Source organism: Candoia aspera, chromosome 16 (assembly GCF_035149785.1).
Source record: "Candoia aspera isolate rCanAsp1 chromosome 16, rCanAsp1.hap2, whole genome shotgun sequence".
Taxonomy (NCBI): Eukaryota; Metazoa; Chordata; class Lepidosauria; order Squamata; family Boidae; genus Candoia; species Candoia aspera.
The window spans coordinates 5873873-5887885 of record NC_086168.1 but is presented as its reverse complement, the minus strand read 5'-3'; the positions used below and the strand labels follow the sequence as shown (position 1 = coordinate 5887885).

General features: G+C 47.5%; 1 protein-coding gene across 2 annotated transcripts in view; it reads right to left on the bottom strand.

The window, feature by feature from the left end:
• The window catches only part of PNPLA7 (patatin like phospholipase domain containing 7), a 72992-nt gene that overhangs the window by 29533 nt on the left and 29446 nt on the right, over window positions 1–14013 (bottom strand). For both annotated transcript variants that reach the window (XM_063316329.1, XM_063316330.1), the window contains exons 19-21: window positions 8518–8631; window positions 5096–5156; window positions 2574–2723 (exon numbers count right to left, since the gene is read on the bottom strand). In XM_063316329.1, coding sequence (XP_063172399.1) covers window positions 2574–2723; window positions 5096–5156; window positions 8518–8631 — 325 coding nt within the window. The remainder of the gene's footprint in view (window positions 1–2573; window positions 2724–5095; window positions 5157–8517; window positions 8632–14013) is intronic.

Genomic DNA, 14013 nt, shown 5'->3' with positions numbered 1-14013 from the left:
GAAGAGGCAGACCAAGCCATGGATTGATTTTCCAGGCTTTCAACAGACCCTTCTTTAAAAAGTGGTAGCATTTGAAACAGGTTTTCTGCCTAACAGCAGTGGTTCAGACGCTTTCCCACTCAGTCAAACCAACTCGCCTTAGATGCTCTGCAGCCGGCATTTTCTGGTTTGAGAGAAGGCGGAGCCTCTCCCAGCCCCTTCAGGAAGGCTGAGGGGCAATGCTTGCAAGGAAAAAGGGGGAAATCACATCCTTGCGCACCACGTAATCACATCTGGAAGGTGCAGCAACAAGATGCAAGCCCATGATTGCCAACTGAGATCAGTCAGCTAACCAACTTCCCGAGAGCGGCTAATCTGCACATGGAGCTGGTGGGAGAGGTCAAGAAAAAGGGCGAAGGGAGAGGTAGAAAAGAAGGCGTCTTTATCTGCCTCCCCTTCCCAGCCTCCAAAAGCTACTTGGATTCAGAGGCTGAGAAACCAGAGGAACCCACTAGGATATGAGCGAGCAAGTGATTCATTGGAGTTATCCTTCCTGCCGCAGCCACTGGCCCACCCTGCCATCTCTCTGGCTTTTCAAACTCCAGGCCAGATCCCAGGGCTGCTCAAATAAAATCAATGCACTGCAGCCAGGGCTGTTCCATCCCATGCCAAATCTAACTGAGGCTCTACACCGCAAGATCGGGCACCGACTGCGTTCTTGACAAGGACCTCATCTCCCAAGGGGGCCCTATGATGGGAGAACCGAAGCCAGCAGTTGGACTTGCTAGCCATTCTCTTTCCAAGAACCCCTTCTTCCCATGGGCTCCCTTCTCACTCGCTCTCCTAAACAGCAGGCTATATGGAAGGGGCTTGCGATGGTATGTGGGAAAGGCCTTGGGAGACTGGGCCCGGAGATGCTGCCAAGGGAACAGTCAGATAAGAGACGGCATAGCCTGCAGCTGGATAGCAGGCAGGGCAAGAGGCTCAGAAGGGACCCCCCCTAGTTTCTCGGGCTGTAAAGGAGAGAGAAGCAGATTTGTACTTTCAGACTTGCAAGATTGATGTCAGCCTTGCCAGGTTGACCAGACAGAAAATACAACCTGATAAACTAATTCTACTTTATTGTAAAGCTACATTGACAGAATCTTGCAAGTCTGAAAATACAATTCTCGCCTGCATCCATCTCTTTTACTGCCCAAGAAACTAGGGAGGGCCCCTTCTGAGCCTCTTGCCTGGCCCACTCTCCAGCTGCGGGCTATGCCATCTCTTATCTGACCATTCTCTTGGCAGGATCTCTTTGCCCAGTCTCCCAAGGTCTTTCCCACATACCATGACAACTGTTACTTCAACCTTGGTACAAGGATCATAAGCAGAGGCCAACCCATGCGCTTCTTGAGTGGATTGGACAGAGTTAGAGCTTTATAAACCATTGTTCATTAGAAGGGCCAAATGTGTATGAATCAACTGAACCAAGAGCTGGGGAACCTCCATCAAGACCCATCAGAGGAAATGCTAATATGGAGTCATAACGTGAGTGGGCCACACTGAAAAGTGGAGAAGACCCTGCCCCAAATATCTAAAACACAAATATCTAAAATGCACCCCTCCCCCTTCTTTTTCAATGATGCTTAATGCATTTCAAGCTTGAATAACTTTCATGATCTCTCTTCATGGCCTGAAAGACATAAGATGCCCCAAACTGGCCCTCTCTGTATCGGGCACTCAAAAGACATTGAAAGTGCCACTTCCACCCTCCCTACATTTTGTGTAATGGTTGATTTCCTCACCAATAAAGATCCAGAAGACTAATGTAAACAGCCAGTGGCCTCTGCTGCACTGTGTGAGAAGGCTGAACGAAGCAGAAGAGATGAAGCAGATGGGGGCACTGACTGAGCATGGTTTGAACATGGCTAAACTGGAGCAATAAGGGGGCCCTAATTAATACCTTTTCAGCACGCATGAAACACACACAAACACACACACACCAGTGAAGAAGACACACTGATGGAGCCTGCCCATGTATGACTAAGGCTGTACCACGTATAACCAACCAACCAGTGCTTGCTGGTTCACACAGCTGCTTATTCCTCCTTGAGCTGATCTGGTTTTCTCAGCCCACGAGGGATTGTTTAGTATGTTTTAATTATTTATGTCCAAAGTCTCAAACCCAGCCCCAGCCCAACATTACCCTTAGCCAAAGATGATACATGCAGAGCATGCATTAAAAATAGACACCTGTCATTAAAATGAACAGAATCATGACACTATTAAGTGTCAAACGGCAATGGCAATTGAACGGAGCTTGGCAGCTCTTCTGGAGATCTCAGATGACCTGTCAGCTGAGGGAAGGAGAATGATCTCCCCTGAGCTATTATGAGTCAGTAAAGACACGATTAAAAAAAAGCTCTCCACCCTGTATAAAAAGGGCAATGCAAAACACACGGGAGGCTGATTCCCACTTGAACACCACACCATACAGGCTGTTCCAGCTTTGTTCAGCTGGTCACCAAATTCTGGGATGGACCTCCTGACCGTCCCCATCATTTCATGGATAGGCTGAATCCAAAGGAGCCAACCTGCTCCTTGGTTCTTACCAATGGCACAGAGGGCGTGCTTGAGCTCCAGGGTGAAGGTGGACAGTGGAACATCTTCTGAGACGGGCATGATGGCGACTGTGGCGAGGTTACTAGCTGGATTGCTGGCGTCCCATTTGCTGCTGGTGGTGTGCAGGCCAAGCTGGTGCCCTGCAGGGAAGAAAGCCCGTTCCGAGAAGACTGTATGCTGCTTCCCCACAATCGCAACCTGAGGGTGAGGAGGAAGCATCCAGAATCCCATCATAAAAACTAGCATTGACATGAAACTTGGGAAGGTGGGCCCACACCTCAGAGGTGTGATGGAAGAGGGTTAACCCCAGAACTCCTGATGCAGGACAATGGGATTCCTTTCAAGGTTCCCTGAGAGTTACTGCTTCCTATTTCATCAGACTTTCATGAAAAGATACTCTGGATGTCTTATTGTAAAGGGAACAGCTTTGAGGGGCAAAGGGAAACATGCATGCAACCAGCCTCCCACCATCTACGTTGCACCTAAACTGTCCAACATCCCTCCCTCCGTGGTGACGGCATTTAGCAGCCAAAGAAGACAAGGACCTTCTTCTTCTTTCGGCTTTTTGAGTGGGATTAATAATCATGGGGATTTTAACTATCCTATCTTTTACTTTGACTGGCAGACACCTCAAGCACCCTAAGAACAGAAATGCGGGGTATAAACCGAATATGGAAGGAAGGAAGGAAGGAAGGAAGGAAGGAAGGAAGGAAGGAAGGCAGGCAGGCAGGCAGGCAGGCAGGCAGGCAGGCAGGCAGGCAGGCAGGCAGGCAGGCAGGCACAGCTGGGGTGGAGAGATGATATTTGGATTGGTGAGAAAGGAAAGGGGGAAGGTGGTTTCCCTTGAAAGCTTTTCAGGTTGAAAATGTCCCTGAATTTGCAACTGGAAACAGCAGTTTAGAAAGAGTGATTTCAAAGGGTTATCCAGTTGAGCAGCTGGACGTAAGCCGGCACCTGAATGTTTACCGTCAAGTCTAATTTATGCCTGAGCAGATGGCGGATGTGATTCAAAGTTTGTTCCAGACTAAGGTCTGTGTATTAATTAAGTGACCTGGAGTCATGGATGGGTCAAGCCCACCACATAAGAAACCAGAGTTTCCTACGCAAGCCATACCAGCCAGGTTCACACATAATACTAAGATCCAAAGCATAGGTTCAAGCATCAGAATTTTTGGATATGGGAACCAGATTGCCCTCTCCCTTGTTTGCTTCAATCACGGTTTCGTGTTAGTAAGGCTAAACCAGGGTCACATGCCAATTTCAGATCCTGTTCTCTGACATTCTGTTCCCTGGCTCTTAGGGGGCGGACTGAAGTCCAAGGGAGAATTCTTCTTCTCTTGCCAGCCCTATCTCGGGAACTCTGGGTATGCACCCGAGTGGGAATATTCTTGGCCAAATCTCTGTTGGAAGAGTGTGGAAGGTTTCTTTAGCCAAGGGTTCCAGAGAATATCAACAAAAAGCATCCAAATAATGAATAAAAGGGTGGATGTGAGTAGACAGATCAGGGCAAGACTTAAGCACAGTAAGCAGAAGGTTGAGCAAGAAATCCAACAGGTCTTACTCCTTCTAACCACGGAGTCCTTGGGACTTTCTGAGCTGGGTTGCTGGCTTGCAGATGTTTCATTGCCTGACTAGGTAACATCACCAGAGCGAGTGGATCCTAGCACTGATGATGTTACCCAGTTGGGTCATGAATAGGCTGACCATATTTCCTTGAGACAAAAACGGGACATTGGGATGGCAAAACGGGGCAGGGCTGGGTGACGGGCTGGATCGGCAGGCAGGAACTTCTCCGGTTTTCTCGGGCTGGGAATTGTCGGATTCCTTCGTTTGCAAGAGGCAAGGCTGGGTTGGAGCGTCTAGTGAACACTTGTCCCCAACAAGCCGTTCCTCCTCTGGCCGTGCTTTTACGTTCTTTCCTTCCTGCCGTTTCAAGGCAGGAGCTGATGGGCGCGCCCTTTGATCACCGCCTATCAGCTGATCCCGTTTTTTCCTTTTTAGGTTTTCCGCCGGGTTGAGCTCTGCGGCTTTTTTCCCGCCGTTTCTGCTGAGCTCCCCCTCCTTCCACCCAAAGTCAGACCGCATCCTAACAGGTTCGCGGGAACTTTCAAATTTGTAAGTAAGGTTTTTAAGGAAATGGGACAAAACGGACATTTATATTAAAATGACGGGACGGTCTGGAAATGTTAAAAAAACGGGACTGTCCCGTTCAGAATGGGATGCATGGTCAGCCTAGTCACGAAACGTCTGCAAGCCAACGACCCAGCTCAGAGAGCACCAAGGACTCCACAGTTCAACCCTGAGCTGCAGATACCCTCTTCTACTGGAACCTTTCCAACCAATCATGGCATTCCACTGGACCCCTTTCAGCCTACTGCAGAGCCCTCTGCAGTTTGGGAGCACTGACCAAGCAGGCCGTTGGGTTGTAGCATTGTTACTCCAGCAATTCCACACACAAGCCCTCCCCCATCCCCAAGGAGCAGGGGAAGGGGCCAAGCACAGAGTGTCCTACCCCCTTGCTGGAGGTTGCCAAGGATCTTCTCGCCCAGCAGATGGATAAGCCGTGTCACAACCTGGGGAACAGAAAAAGGATGGGGGAAAGACGTGACATCATCACAACCAGGGGACTAAAAGAGCATAATAACCTTAAGAGCTAGTGAGAAGGGTAAGAAGAAACTTAAGAGTGGAGGGTTGCCAAAATGCAGGAGGATTTTTATGACAAAACATCACTTCAGAGGAGACTCTTATTTCTCTGCTAAAGGGAAGGATTAACCTTAATCTTTTCAATTCTGTTCAAAGGGTAGCTCAGCAACTTTTTTCAAGCGATCTTCCTACAAATCCATGCCAGGACTCCGTTAAAGGTCAGCATCCGTCCTACTTGGGCTTACTCAGCTTGTTCAGGAGAACAAGCGGGGGAAATCGGTAGAATATATTTTGTCACAAGCCCATTTGGGAAACAGCAAAGGAGATGGTGGACAAGCAGACAGAAGGGAGGGCGAGGGTGCCTTGCAGTGTTTGCTCAGCCGAGGAATGAGCAAAACCATTTCTGGTTTAAAGACCAAAAGACCCTTAAGCTTAAAGCTTAAAGACCCTTTTACGTAAAACCATTCCTGTCGTGTTCCCACCTCTACCACCTGGCTTTCTTCATTTCAGCTGCTGAAACTCAGATATTAAAATAGCCAAACAGTGAGCAGTGTAGGGCTGGCAAAGGACAGGCATCACAGTTCCCAAGTTCACTGGCTATCCCTTGCTGACAGAGAGGATTTGGTCACTGAAGAGAGCCAGCAATAGTCAGAAGAAACCTTGGGTCAACTGTCCAACTAAGTAGAACGCCCATCTGTTTATTCGTATCCTCTGCCTTTGGGAGTAACAGGCCCAAGGCAACTTAGGGCTAAGGCCAGACAATTATTTCACCCCCATATCAACGCTTTCTGGGAACAGCCAACAGTTGTCCCCATTCCGATTAAACCTTGGTTGCTCGCTTTCAGATCAAAGCAAAGCACAGCGTTCTTCACAGACCCTCCCTCTAATGCCAAGAACAAAACCGACAAGGCCAAGACAAATGGGTTCCCCTGTACGGATTTGACGCAGGGAGAATGGCAGAGGGTTTCTTGAGGTCAGATATTTCGATGGGGAAGAGGCAGGCCAGTTGCGTGAGCGACGTTCAGGACCATGGCCGTGAACTTCTGAAGCCCCCAAGGTCACGGGGGAGAGAGAGTAGGGGCTCCGCAGCCTGCCTTCACATGACCACTGACTTGAAAACAAGTGTGGAGCCACAGCACGGCAAGCTTCCTTCTGCCACTGGGTGAGTCACTCTGTGGCTGCCATGGCAACGTAGAAGGAACATCAATTTTGGATTGGAACAAGGCGCGCGGCACGCAATCCCCTTGGAGTCTTAAAGCTTCTCTGCTTGGAAAAAGGAGGCATGCTGTCCTCCTTGCCCCTCTTCTGTGTAAAGAGAGAAAACCTCCATTTTTAAGGTTTCAGTAAACATGTCTTTCAAAAAGAAAAAAGAAAAAGCCTCGGCGCTGCACAGACAGCCAAGAGTTTTCTCCAGCTCTTTTGCTATTCCTCAGATGGGGAAATCTTTACAGCCAGCTGGGAAAGTCAACAGTCTTCACAACTTGTTGCATCCGGAGCATTTCGCCACAGGTCTTGTCCTCCTCTGGGCAATCCATGCAGAGGATAATGCACATTGTAGTCTAACAGGCTGCGGGGAGTCAGTTATGGCCTTTCCATGTAGCAACCCTGCATGAAATCTGCTCACACTGTGTATTGGAGAACATCAACCAAGAGATTTGCAGGATGGGTCCCTGAGCCAAGGACAGGACCCTCTGAATCTTATAAGCAGAGTGGAAAAGCAATGACGGGCTTGCTCTGGTGTTTGCCCCACTGCCAATACTCACCACCTGACTGTTACTGCATCTGGAGGTTCCAACTCACTATCACGATTATGGCTGGTTAACACCATCTCTCCTGGTCAACCAACCTGCCAAAGGTCCAGACTAATCATTTGTGGACAGCTTGTGAAATAAAGCCAAAGGTTTTCACTATCCGAAAACCTGAAGTTACTGTAAAAAATGAAGTGGATGGGTCTCCTTCCTCCTGATGCTGCTCAGAATACACCAGACACCCTCAATGCAGCCCTGGGAGACACCCACCTTCTGATCATCTTCGCTTTCCTGTCGACATCGAAGTGCAGCTTTTAAGCGCTGCCGATTAAACTAGGGCAGGGAAAGTAAGTCAAAAGTAGCTCCGTGGCCCGATTCCCATACCAAGACTACAACAACCGACTTGCTAGGAATAATAGACAGATGGAGCTGTCTTCTAAAAATAGAGTAGCAAAGAAGCTTTTCAAACACACACACACACACAAAGTTGTGAGTTAATTGTCAGAGTGACACCCCAGCAGTCACAGTGGAGGGGAAAAAAATGGTTGAGTGGGCAAGACCCATATTTAGGCAACTCACAAGATACCCTGGATTTTGCTCTCTTCTTGTCTTTCTTAGCCAAGGAGTAGGGGGAGAAGGCGTGTAGCACGTCATGGGGAAAGTTTTCTGAATGAGGGGGTTGACAACAGCGGCTTCTTAAAGCCTACAGAAATATAATTACTCATTGCAAAACCATTGTGTTGTGTGTACATGTGGTTTTTTTTTTTTAAATCAAGTTTAGGCATCTAAGAGCAGACAGCCTTCCAGATGTTTGCTGCCGTTGCTGACTAGGTGAAAAAACCATGGCAGCTGGGAGTCTTAACCCTGCTTAGTTTTTCTCAAGGTCAACTAAGGTTGGGCAGATGCTGTCAGCCCCACTAGGTAGTCCAGACCAGGAAATCAACTCCACAGGAAGACTAAAACTACTTTTATTGAAATCGGCTATAATAATGGCATCTTGCAAATCTGATTGCGCTGGACCTCCTCCTCCTCCTCATACCCCAGTGAATCAGGGCGACATCTGCCTGAGCCGTGGTGTAGATCATGGCTTTGCAAACTGTGTTCTCCGGAACACTATGGTTCCATGAGAACTTGATGGGGTTCCGGGAACCACCAAGGACCGAAAGGTTCATTCAAATGAAGCCGATTTCCTGTCACTAGAGCTTTGCCTCTTGATCGGGACTTCTATTTTTTTTTTTTTTTTTAACCAACAGGTTCTGCAGCCTGAAAAAGTTTGAAATCCCCTGATGCAGATGATAACGCAGAGAGGGCTCCCTAGCAGCTCCAAAACTGGATTTGTGGAGCTATTCCCGGGACACGCCACCGGAGAACCTCAAAGCACAGAGGTTAAACCCGTAGAAGACCTTAAATATTGTAAGCTCCCTAACTACTATGGACTTGTTATTTGGTGTTTTGCAAAAAAAGAAAGGTTAGTCTTAGAATCACTCTCTAGAGGGATGGCTCCCCAGATGAGTTCAGGTGACCGGGAGATCACACTTCCTACCTGTGGGAACTTGCGTTTGATGGATATCAGGGCTCCCTCCGGAAGCTTGGCCAGCTCAGAATCCCGAACCGCGTGGACTGTCGTCGCTCTGGGCTGGTGAGTTAGTGCTTCAACCTGACAGGAGGAGAGGAAATGGTTATTAAAATTGCCTCAGAAACGATTTACGCATTGCCGAGCAGGCTCTGGCCATTGTTCTTGTGCTGCCAAACGCAAATATGTAAAGTTTCTACTGGGCCTGGACGTTCTGCTTCTTCTCCGCTCCTGCCTTTTCACAAGACCAGGAAGTCTAATTAAAACGTCCTGCATCCTTAAAGAACAGCTGAGAACCTGTAGAACTGTACGGCCTCCCATTCCTTTAAAGCAGCCCTATGTGGGCACTCTCCAGAGCTGATGTAATGGTGTGTGGGAAAGACCCTGGGAGACAGGGCAAAGAGATGTTGCCTAGGGAATGGTCAGATAAGAGGGAGCATAGCCCACAGCTGCACAGTGGGCGAGGCAAGAGGCTCAGGAGGGACCCTCCCTAAGTTATAGGGCTGTAAAGGTGACTGGAAAGCCAGTTTGGTCTAGTGGTTAAGGCGCTGGGCTAGAAACCAGGAACCTGTGAGTTCTAGTCCCGCCTTAGGCATGAAAGCCAGCTGGGTGACCTTGGGCCAGTTGCTCTCTCTCAGCCCAACCCACCTCACAGGGTGGTTGCTGTGGGGAAAATTGGAGGAGGAAGGAGTATTAAGTATGTTCGCTGCCTTGAGTTATTTATAAAAATAATAAAGGAGGGAAAATAAATAAAATAAAATAATACTTTCAGGCTTGCAAGATTCTGTTAATGTAGCTTTGCAATAAAGTAGAATTAGCAGATCTGGTTGTGTTTCCTGTCTGGTATACCTGGTAAGGCTGACAGAAATCTTGCAAGTCTGAAAATACAATCCTCTCCCCTGCCCCCCGGTCACCTTTACAGCCTGAGAAACTAGGGAGGGTCCCTTCTGAGCTTCTTTCTCCCCCCATTATCCAGCTGTGGGCTCAGCTGTCTCTTATCTGACCGTTCCCTAGGCAGCATCTCTTCACCCCGTCTCCCAAGGTCTTTCCCACATACCATTACAGCAATAGACTTCAGCTCCCAGAATTCCCCAACCACTGCTGAGAATTCTGGGAGCTGGAAGGCCACCTATCTGAAGAGCCCCCAGCCGGCAGAAGTCTGCTTTAGCCTGTGGTGTTTGACTGTTGCTCGCAAATGCAGAACAGCACCAGAGCACGTGGTGAGCGGTGAGACACCATCTTCTGCCCAGCGGGTGGTGCTGACATTTCCCGCTTTGAACTCAACCTGGTTTCCTAGTGCTTTGCTCCACAATAAACACCAGCTGAGCAGCTCAGCGGAGAAAGGGAGACGCAAGTCAGCCAACGCTTAGCAACAAATGCATTTCAGTAAGAGAGTAGATGTCATTTGCCATTCTGACCTGCTGGAAGTGCCCAGGATGGGAGAATGGAACGCCTCGCTCAGAAAACCAAGGTTCTGCTAACGGACCGAGATCTTTTTCCCTCTGTCCCCACCATCCCAAGGGAGAAACATTGCCCTCTCTGAAGACCATGCACGATCAGCACGTGATGCTGACTCTTGCCTTCTCAAACTGCTCTGCCCCAACTGAACTGCAAAAGGAGGAACTCACTTTCAGTCCCTGTGGGGACATCTGGGAGGGAGAAAGCAGGTTTTCAAAGAGAGGCAAGGTACCAGTAAGCATCAATGGATGGGATAAAGCACAAGGGAGTGGTACCTTCACACTCTGCTTTGGGGGGTTCCTAGGTGAGGGGTGAGCAGTCAAGCCTATGGAATTGCTGACAGCTTTGAACCCAACCTGTGGTCCCCAATTCCAAGGCTGAAAATCAGGGTTTGAGATGGGAAACACATCGAAACTGTAACATCACTGTCACGCATGTATACTAAACCTCAAAAAAAACAAAACATCTATTTATATGGTCCCATCGCCTTTATTTCTTTGATCTGCCCACTTGAACTCTGATTCTTCCAGAGGTTGACCACATCTGTCCTTGAGTGAGCTGGCTGGCTGCTCACTCCAACATTTTAAAGAAAAATGTATGCAAATTTATGTCCTCTCAATAGCTACTTATCCTGACGGCTGGCAGAAATTTCTACAGAAGTTTAAGAAGTAACAGGCTGTTACTTTTACACCTGGCTAAGAGAATTCTTTTAAAAGAAGTTGGGCTGGCCACCACTCCAAGAAAGATGCTGGAGCAGATGAAGCTTTGGGATGACCCAACAGGATTGCCTGCTGAACTTTTGCTACATCCAACACGTTCTGCAACGGAGAGCTGAACAAAACTTCGTTCCGAGATCACAGACGTTTCTTTGAGGACATGTTATTTTTAACAAGTGACAGGAAGGAGAACGGCATCGGTTCTTAACTGATTGCCTTTTACATTGAGCAGAGCCACGCTGAGCACCACAGTTGTAACCCAAGGGGTGTCTTTATCAAAGGTCTCAAATTATAGGGTCTTGCAACCGGTGGAAATGGGGCGGATGCATGCTTAAGGAAGGGACTGGAGAGGGAGAAGAAGAAGGAAGAACAGCCAACAGGAACACAACACTACAGATTCTGCAAGGACAGAGTGTCTCTTTGGGCCACCCTTTCCTGCCAAGGATGTCAGCCCTACTGAGGGAAAGCCAACATTTGTGCTGCAACCGTTGAGTCCGCCAAGACACTTCACGTTGAGCAAGGAACCAGAGCACTCTCTCTTTGTGAGTAGGCAAGACGAGTCTGTACACCATGCCAGAACGAGGAGAAGTCCAAGTCCTGCATTGAAACGTGTCTCCAAAAGAGCTCATCTCCTCTGGGACATTGCAAGCGGGAGGGACAACCTCAACAGGCAGGTTGAGAGGGTGAACTTTCCTATGTGACAAAAGGGCTGGATTTGTCCTCTTCTGTCCTTCGATTCTTCTTGGGTTCACAAGAGCAGGCCTGCCAGATGAGTCCACCTGAGGGCTTCCCATATTTTGAGGAGGCCCACCAACAAGGAATGAAGGTAACAGCCCTTCATGGTGGTTCTCCAGTCCAGAAAAACGTCCTCCACAGGACTCTGCCTTTAAGTAGGAATGTTCCTCTTGGCCAGTACTTCAGATCTTGGGAGATAAACTTCCTTTCCCTTCTTTGATCATAGACACATCCCCCCACTAACAGTGGTAATCTTCCTTTTTATTACTTTGTTCATATTGGCACACACATCCAAGCACAAAATAGCACGGCTCAACCATCTATCAAAGGCAGACAGACTCCATTTCTGAAGAGCAGCTTTGAGACAACAGCCTCTCTATCTTGGCAATGCAACCTGATGCTTCCTGAATAGATTAGCATTACCTCCTTATGATCACGGTCAATGTTCTACAGTCTTAATGTATCTAGGAAGCATCCAAACGGGGAAGGGAGCTGGAAATCCTGCCAAGACAGCCTAACAAGGTCGCTGTAATCTTTTTATATGCAAATTGAAGAAAAAGGAAAAGGAAACAAGACAGAAGGAAAATCCTCAAAGACTTACAACACTGGCAGAAAATCAGAACTAGTCTTATAAAGGCAGTGTTAAATTATTAACCTTTGCTTAATCACAGGAAAACATGGGGCATTCCACAGATGAAAACAAGGACTCTAATCAGGATGCTGGATGCTTGTTCAAACAAGGAAAGTTTTTCAAACCATGGCACAACTGATTCTCCCAACGGCCTTGCCTGGCAGGTTTGGCAGATAAGGTAACATTTTCTGCCCCCCCCCCCCCGATCATCTTCCCCATCAAAGTTTCATGGGACCATAAAACGGCAGAGAGGAGAAGAATCCCATGTAGTTCAACCCTTTGCAATGGGCAGAAAAATCATTTGAGCTATCCATGAGAGGTGGCTGTCCAGCGTCTTCTGAAAAGCCTCCAGAGACAGAAAATTCCCAACTTCTATAGGCAGATAGATCTTACAAAAATCAAGAAGACTTTCCTTATATTTATAAGAAGATTCCCCCCCTTCCCCGCAAACATTCAAAATTCAAAATTCCCCGGAAATCTAAGCTTTATGTGTCTGCCCCAAGACCCAGTCAACCCCAAAGAAATGATCTGGCTTGTTTGGTGCTACATGCTAAGCCATAATATGTTGGCTTAGCATGTGTAGGACCCCAGCTGTTGTAGTAGGCAAACCACAGCTTATGGTGTTAAGCCTAGGAGTCAGCTATTTGTGGCTGCCCAGCTGTTCCTTAACTTCTGCAGCTGTAGGAAGCATGAATGCTGTTGGGGACGTCGTACAGCAACACAGGGGGTGTCCTGTGTTGCCCAGCCTGGTTGAGTGAATCCAACCAACCAGGGCTTATTTCATAAACCATGGTTAAAGGAGCCATGGCTTGACATGATGCAGAAACTCCTTCACTACATCTCCAAAGGCCTGTCTTTTGAAAGCTGGGAAGTAGCCACAGCTATTATATTTAAGGAACAGTTAGGGTTCTAGAGCCTGGCTACTTCAGCAGAAAAATACCAGAAAAGAGCCAAACAGAACAGAACGAGGAATGTTCCCAGAAGATTGATTGCATCAAGCTAATCTCCTTTAACGGTAAGATAATTGGCTGTTTGAGGAACTGATCCTCTTTGGATTTCAACTGAGTGCTTAATCAAGCATTGCATGGAAAATTGCTGCTTGAATCCCAGACAAAGTGGGGATTAATCATGTCATTAATTTCTCTGGGTCAAGATAAGAATCCTTGCGATTCTCTAGAGTGCACACTTAAACCATTTACACGTGTGTGTGTATGTGTGTGTTGGTGCTTTGAATGAGCCGGGAAATTAGTCAACCGAAGGGTAAGTTGATTAACCAGCGGGAGGACATATTAATTTGCAAAGGCCAATGTTATAGATGCTCTTTTGGTTACCGTTCAAGCCAAATGAAAAGAAAATCCCTCTATGCTGAGAAGAAGCTGGCACCCATTCGACATCGCTTTCTCCAAAGTGCCTCCAGTGTGGCAGGCCAGTTATGCGCATCGATTACCATCAACCTTTAAAAGCCTTTAGAACAGTTAAGGCCCTATATTAAAGCTCCGCGTTTTAATAATAATTTTAAAAAACCCTCTCCAAATCTTCAGTGTGGACTCTTGGTTAGCTAAGAGAGGTTTAGAGACTTTACTTAAAGTCAGCACCAGTTGCTTAAGCTTAACCTAGGCTTTTTAGTTGCTGTTATTTGAAATCCAGGGTTGTAACAACAACAGCAAAGAATCATCGTTGAGCCCAATTTTACTCGCTAAATCTGCTTCACGGTATCGGCTCATCAGTCCTTTTAGAAACTGTAATTCTGCCTTTCTGTTGTAGTATGCGGCCGGAAAGACAATTTAAAAATCAAACTACATCTGGCTACAGATTTAAAACCGTTGAAATGGGTCACACTGGTAAAATGACTGGAGCCCCATACAGGTCATCCTCGCTTAACGGCCACCATTGGGACCAGAATTTTGGTTGTTAAGTGGTCATTAA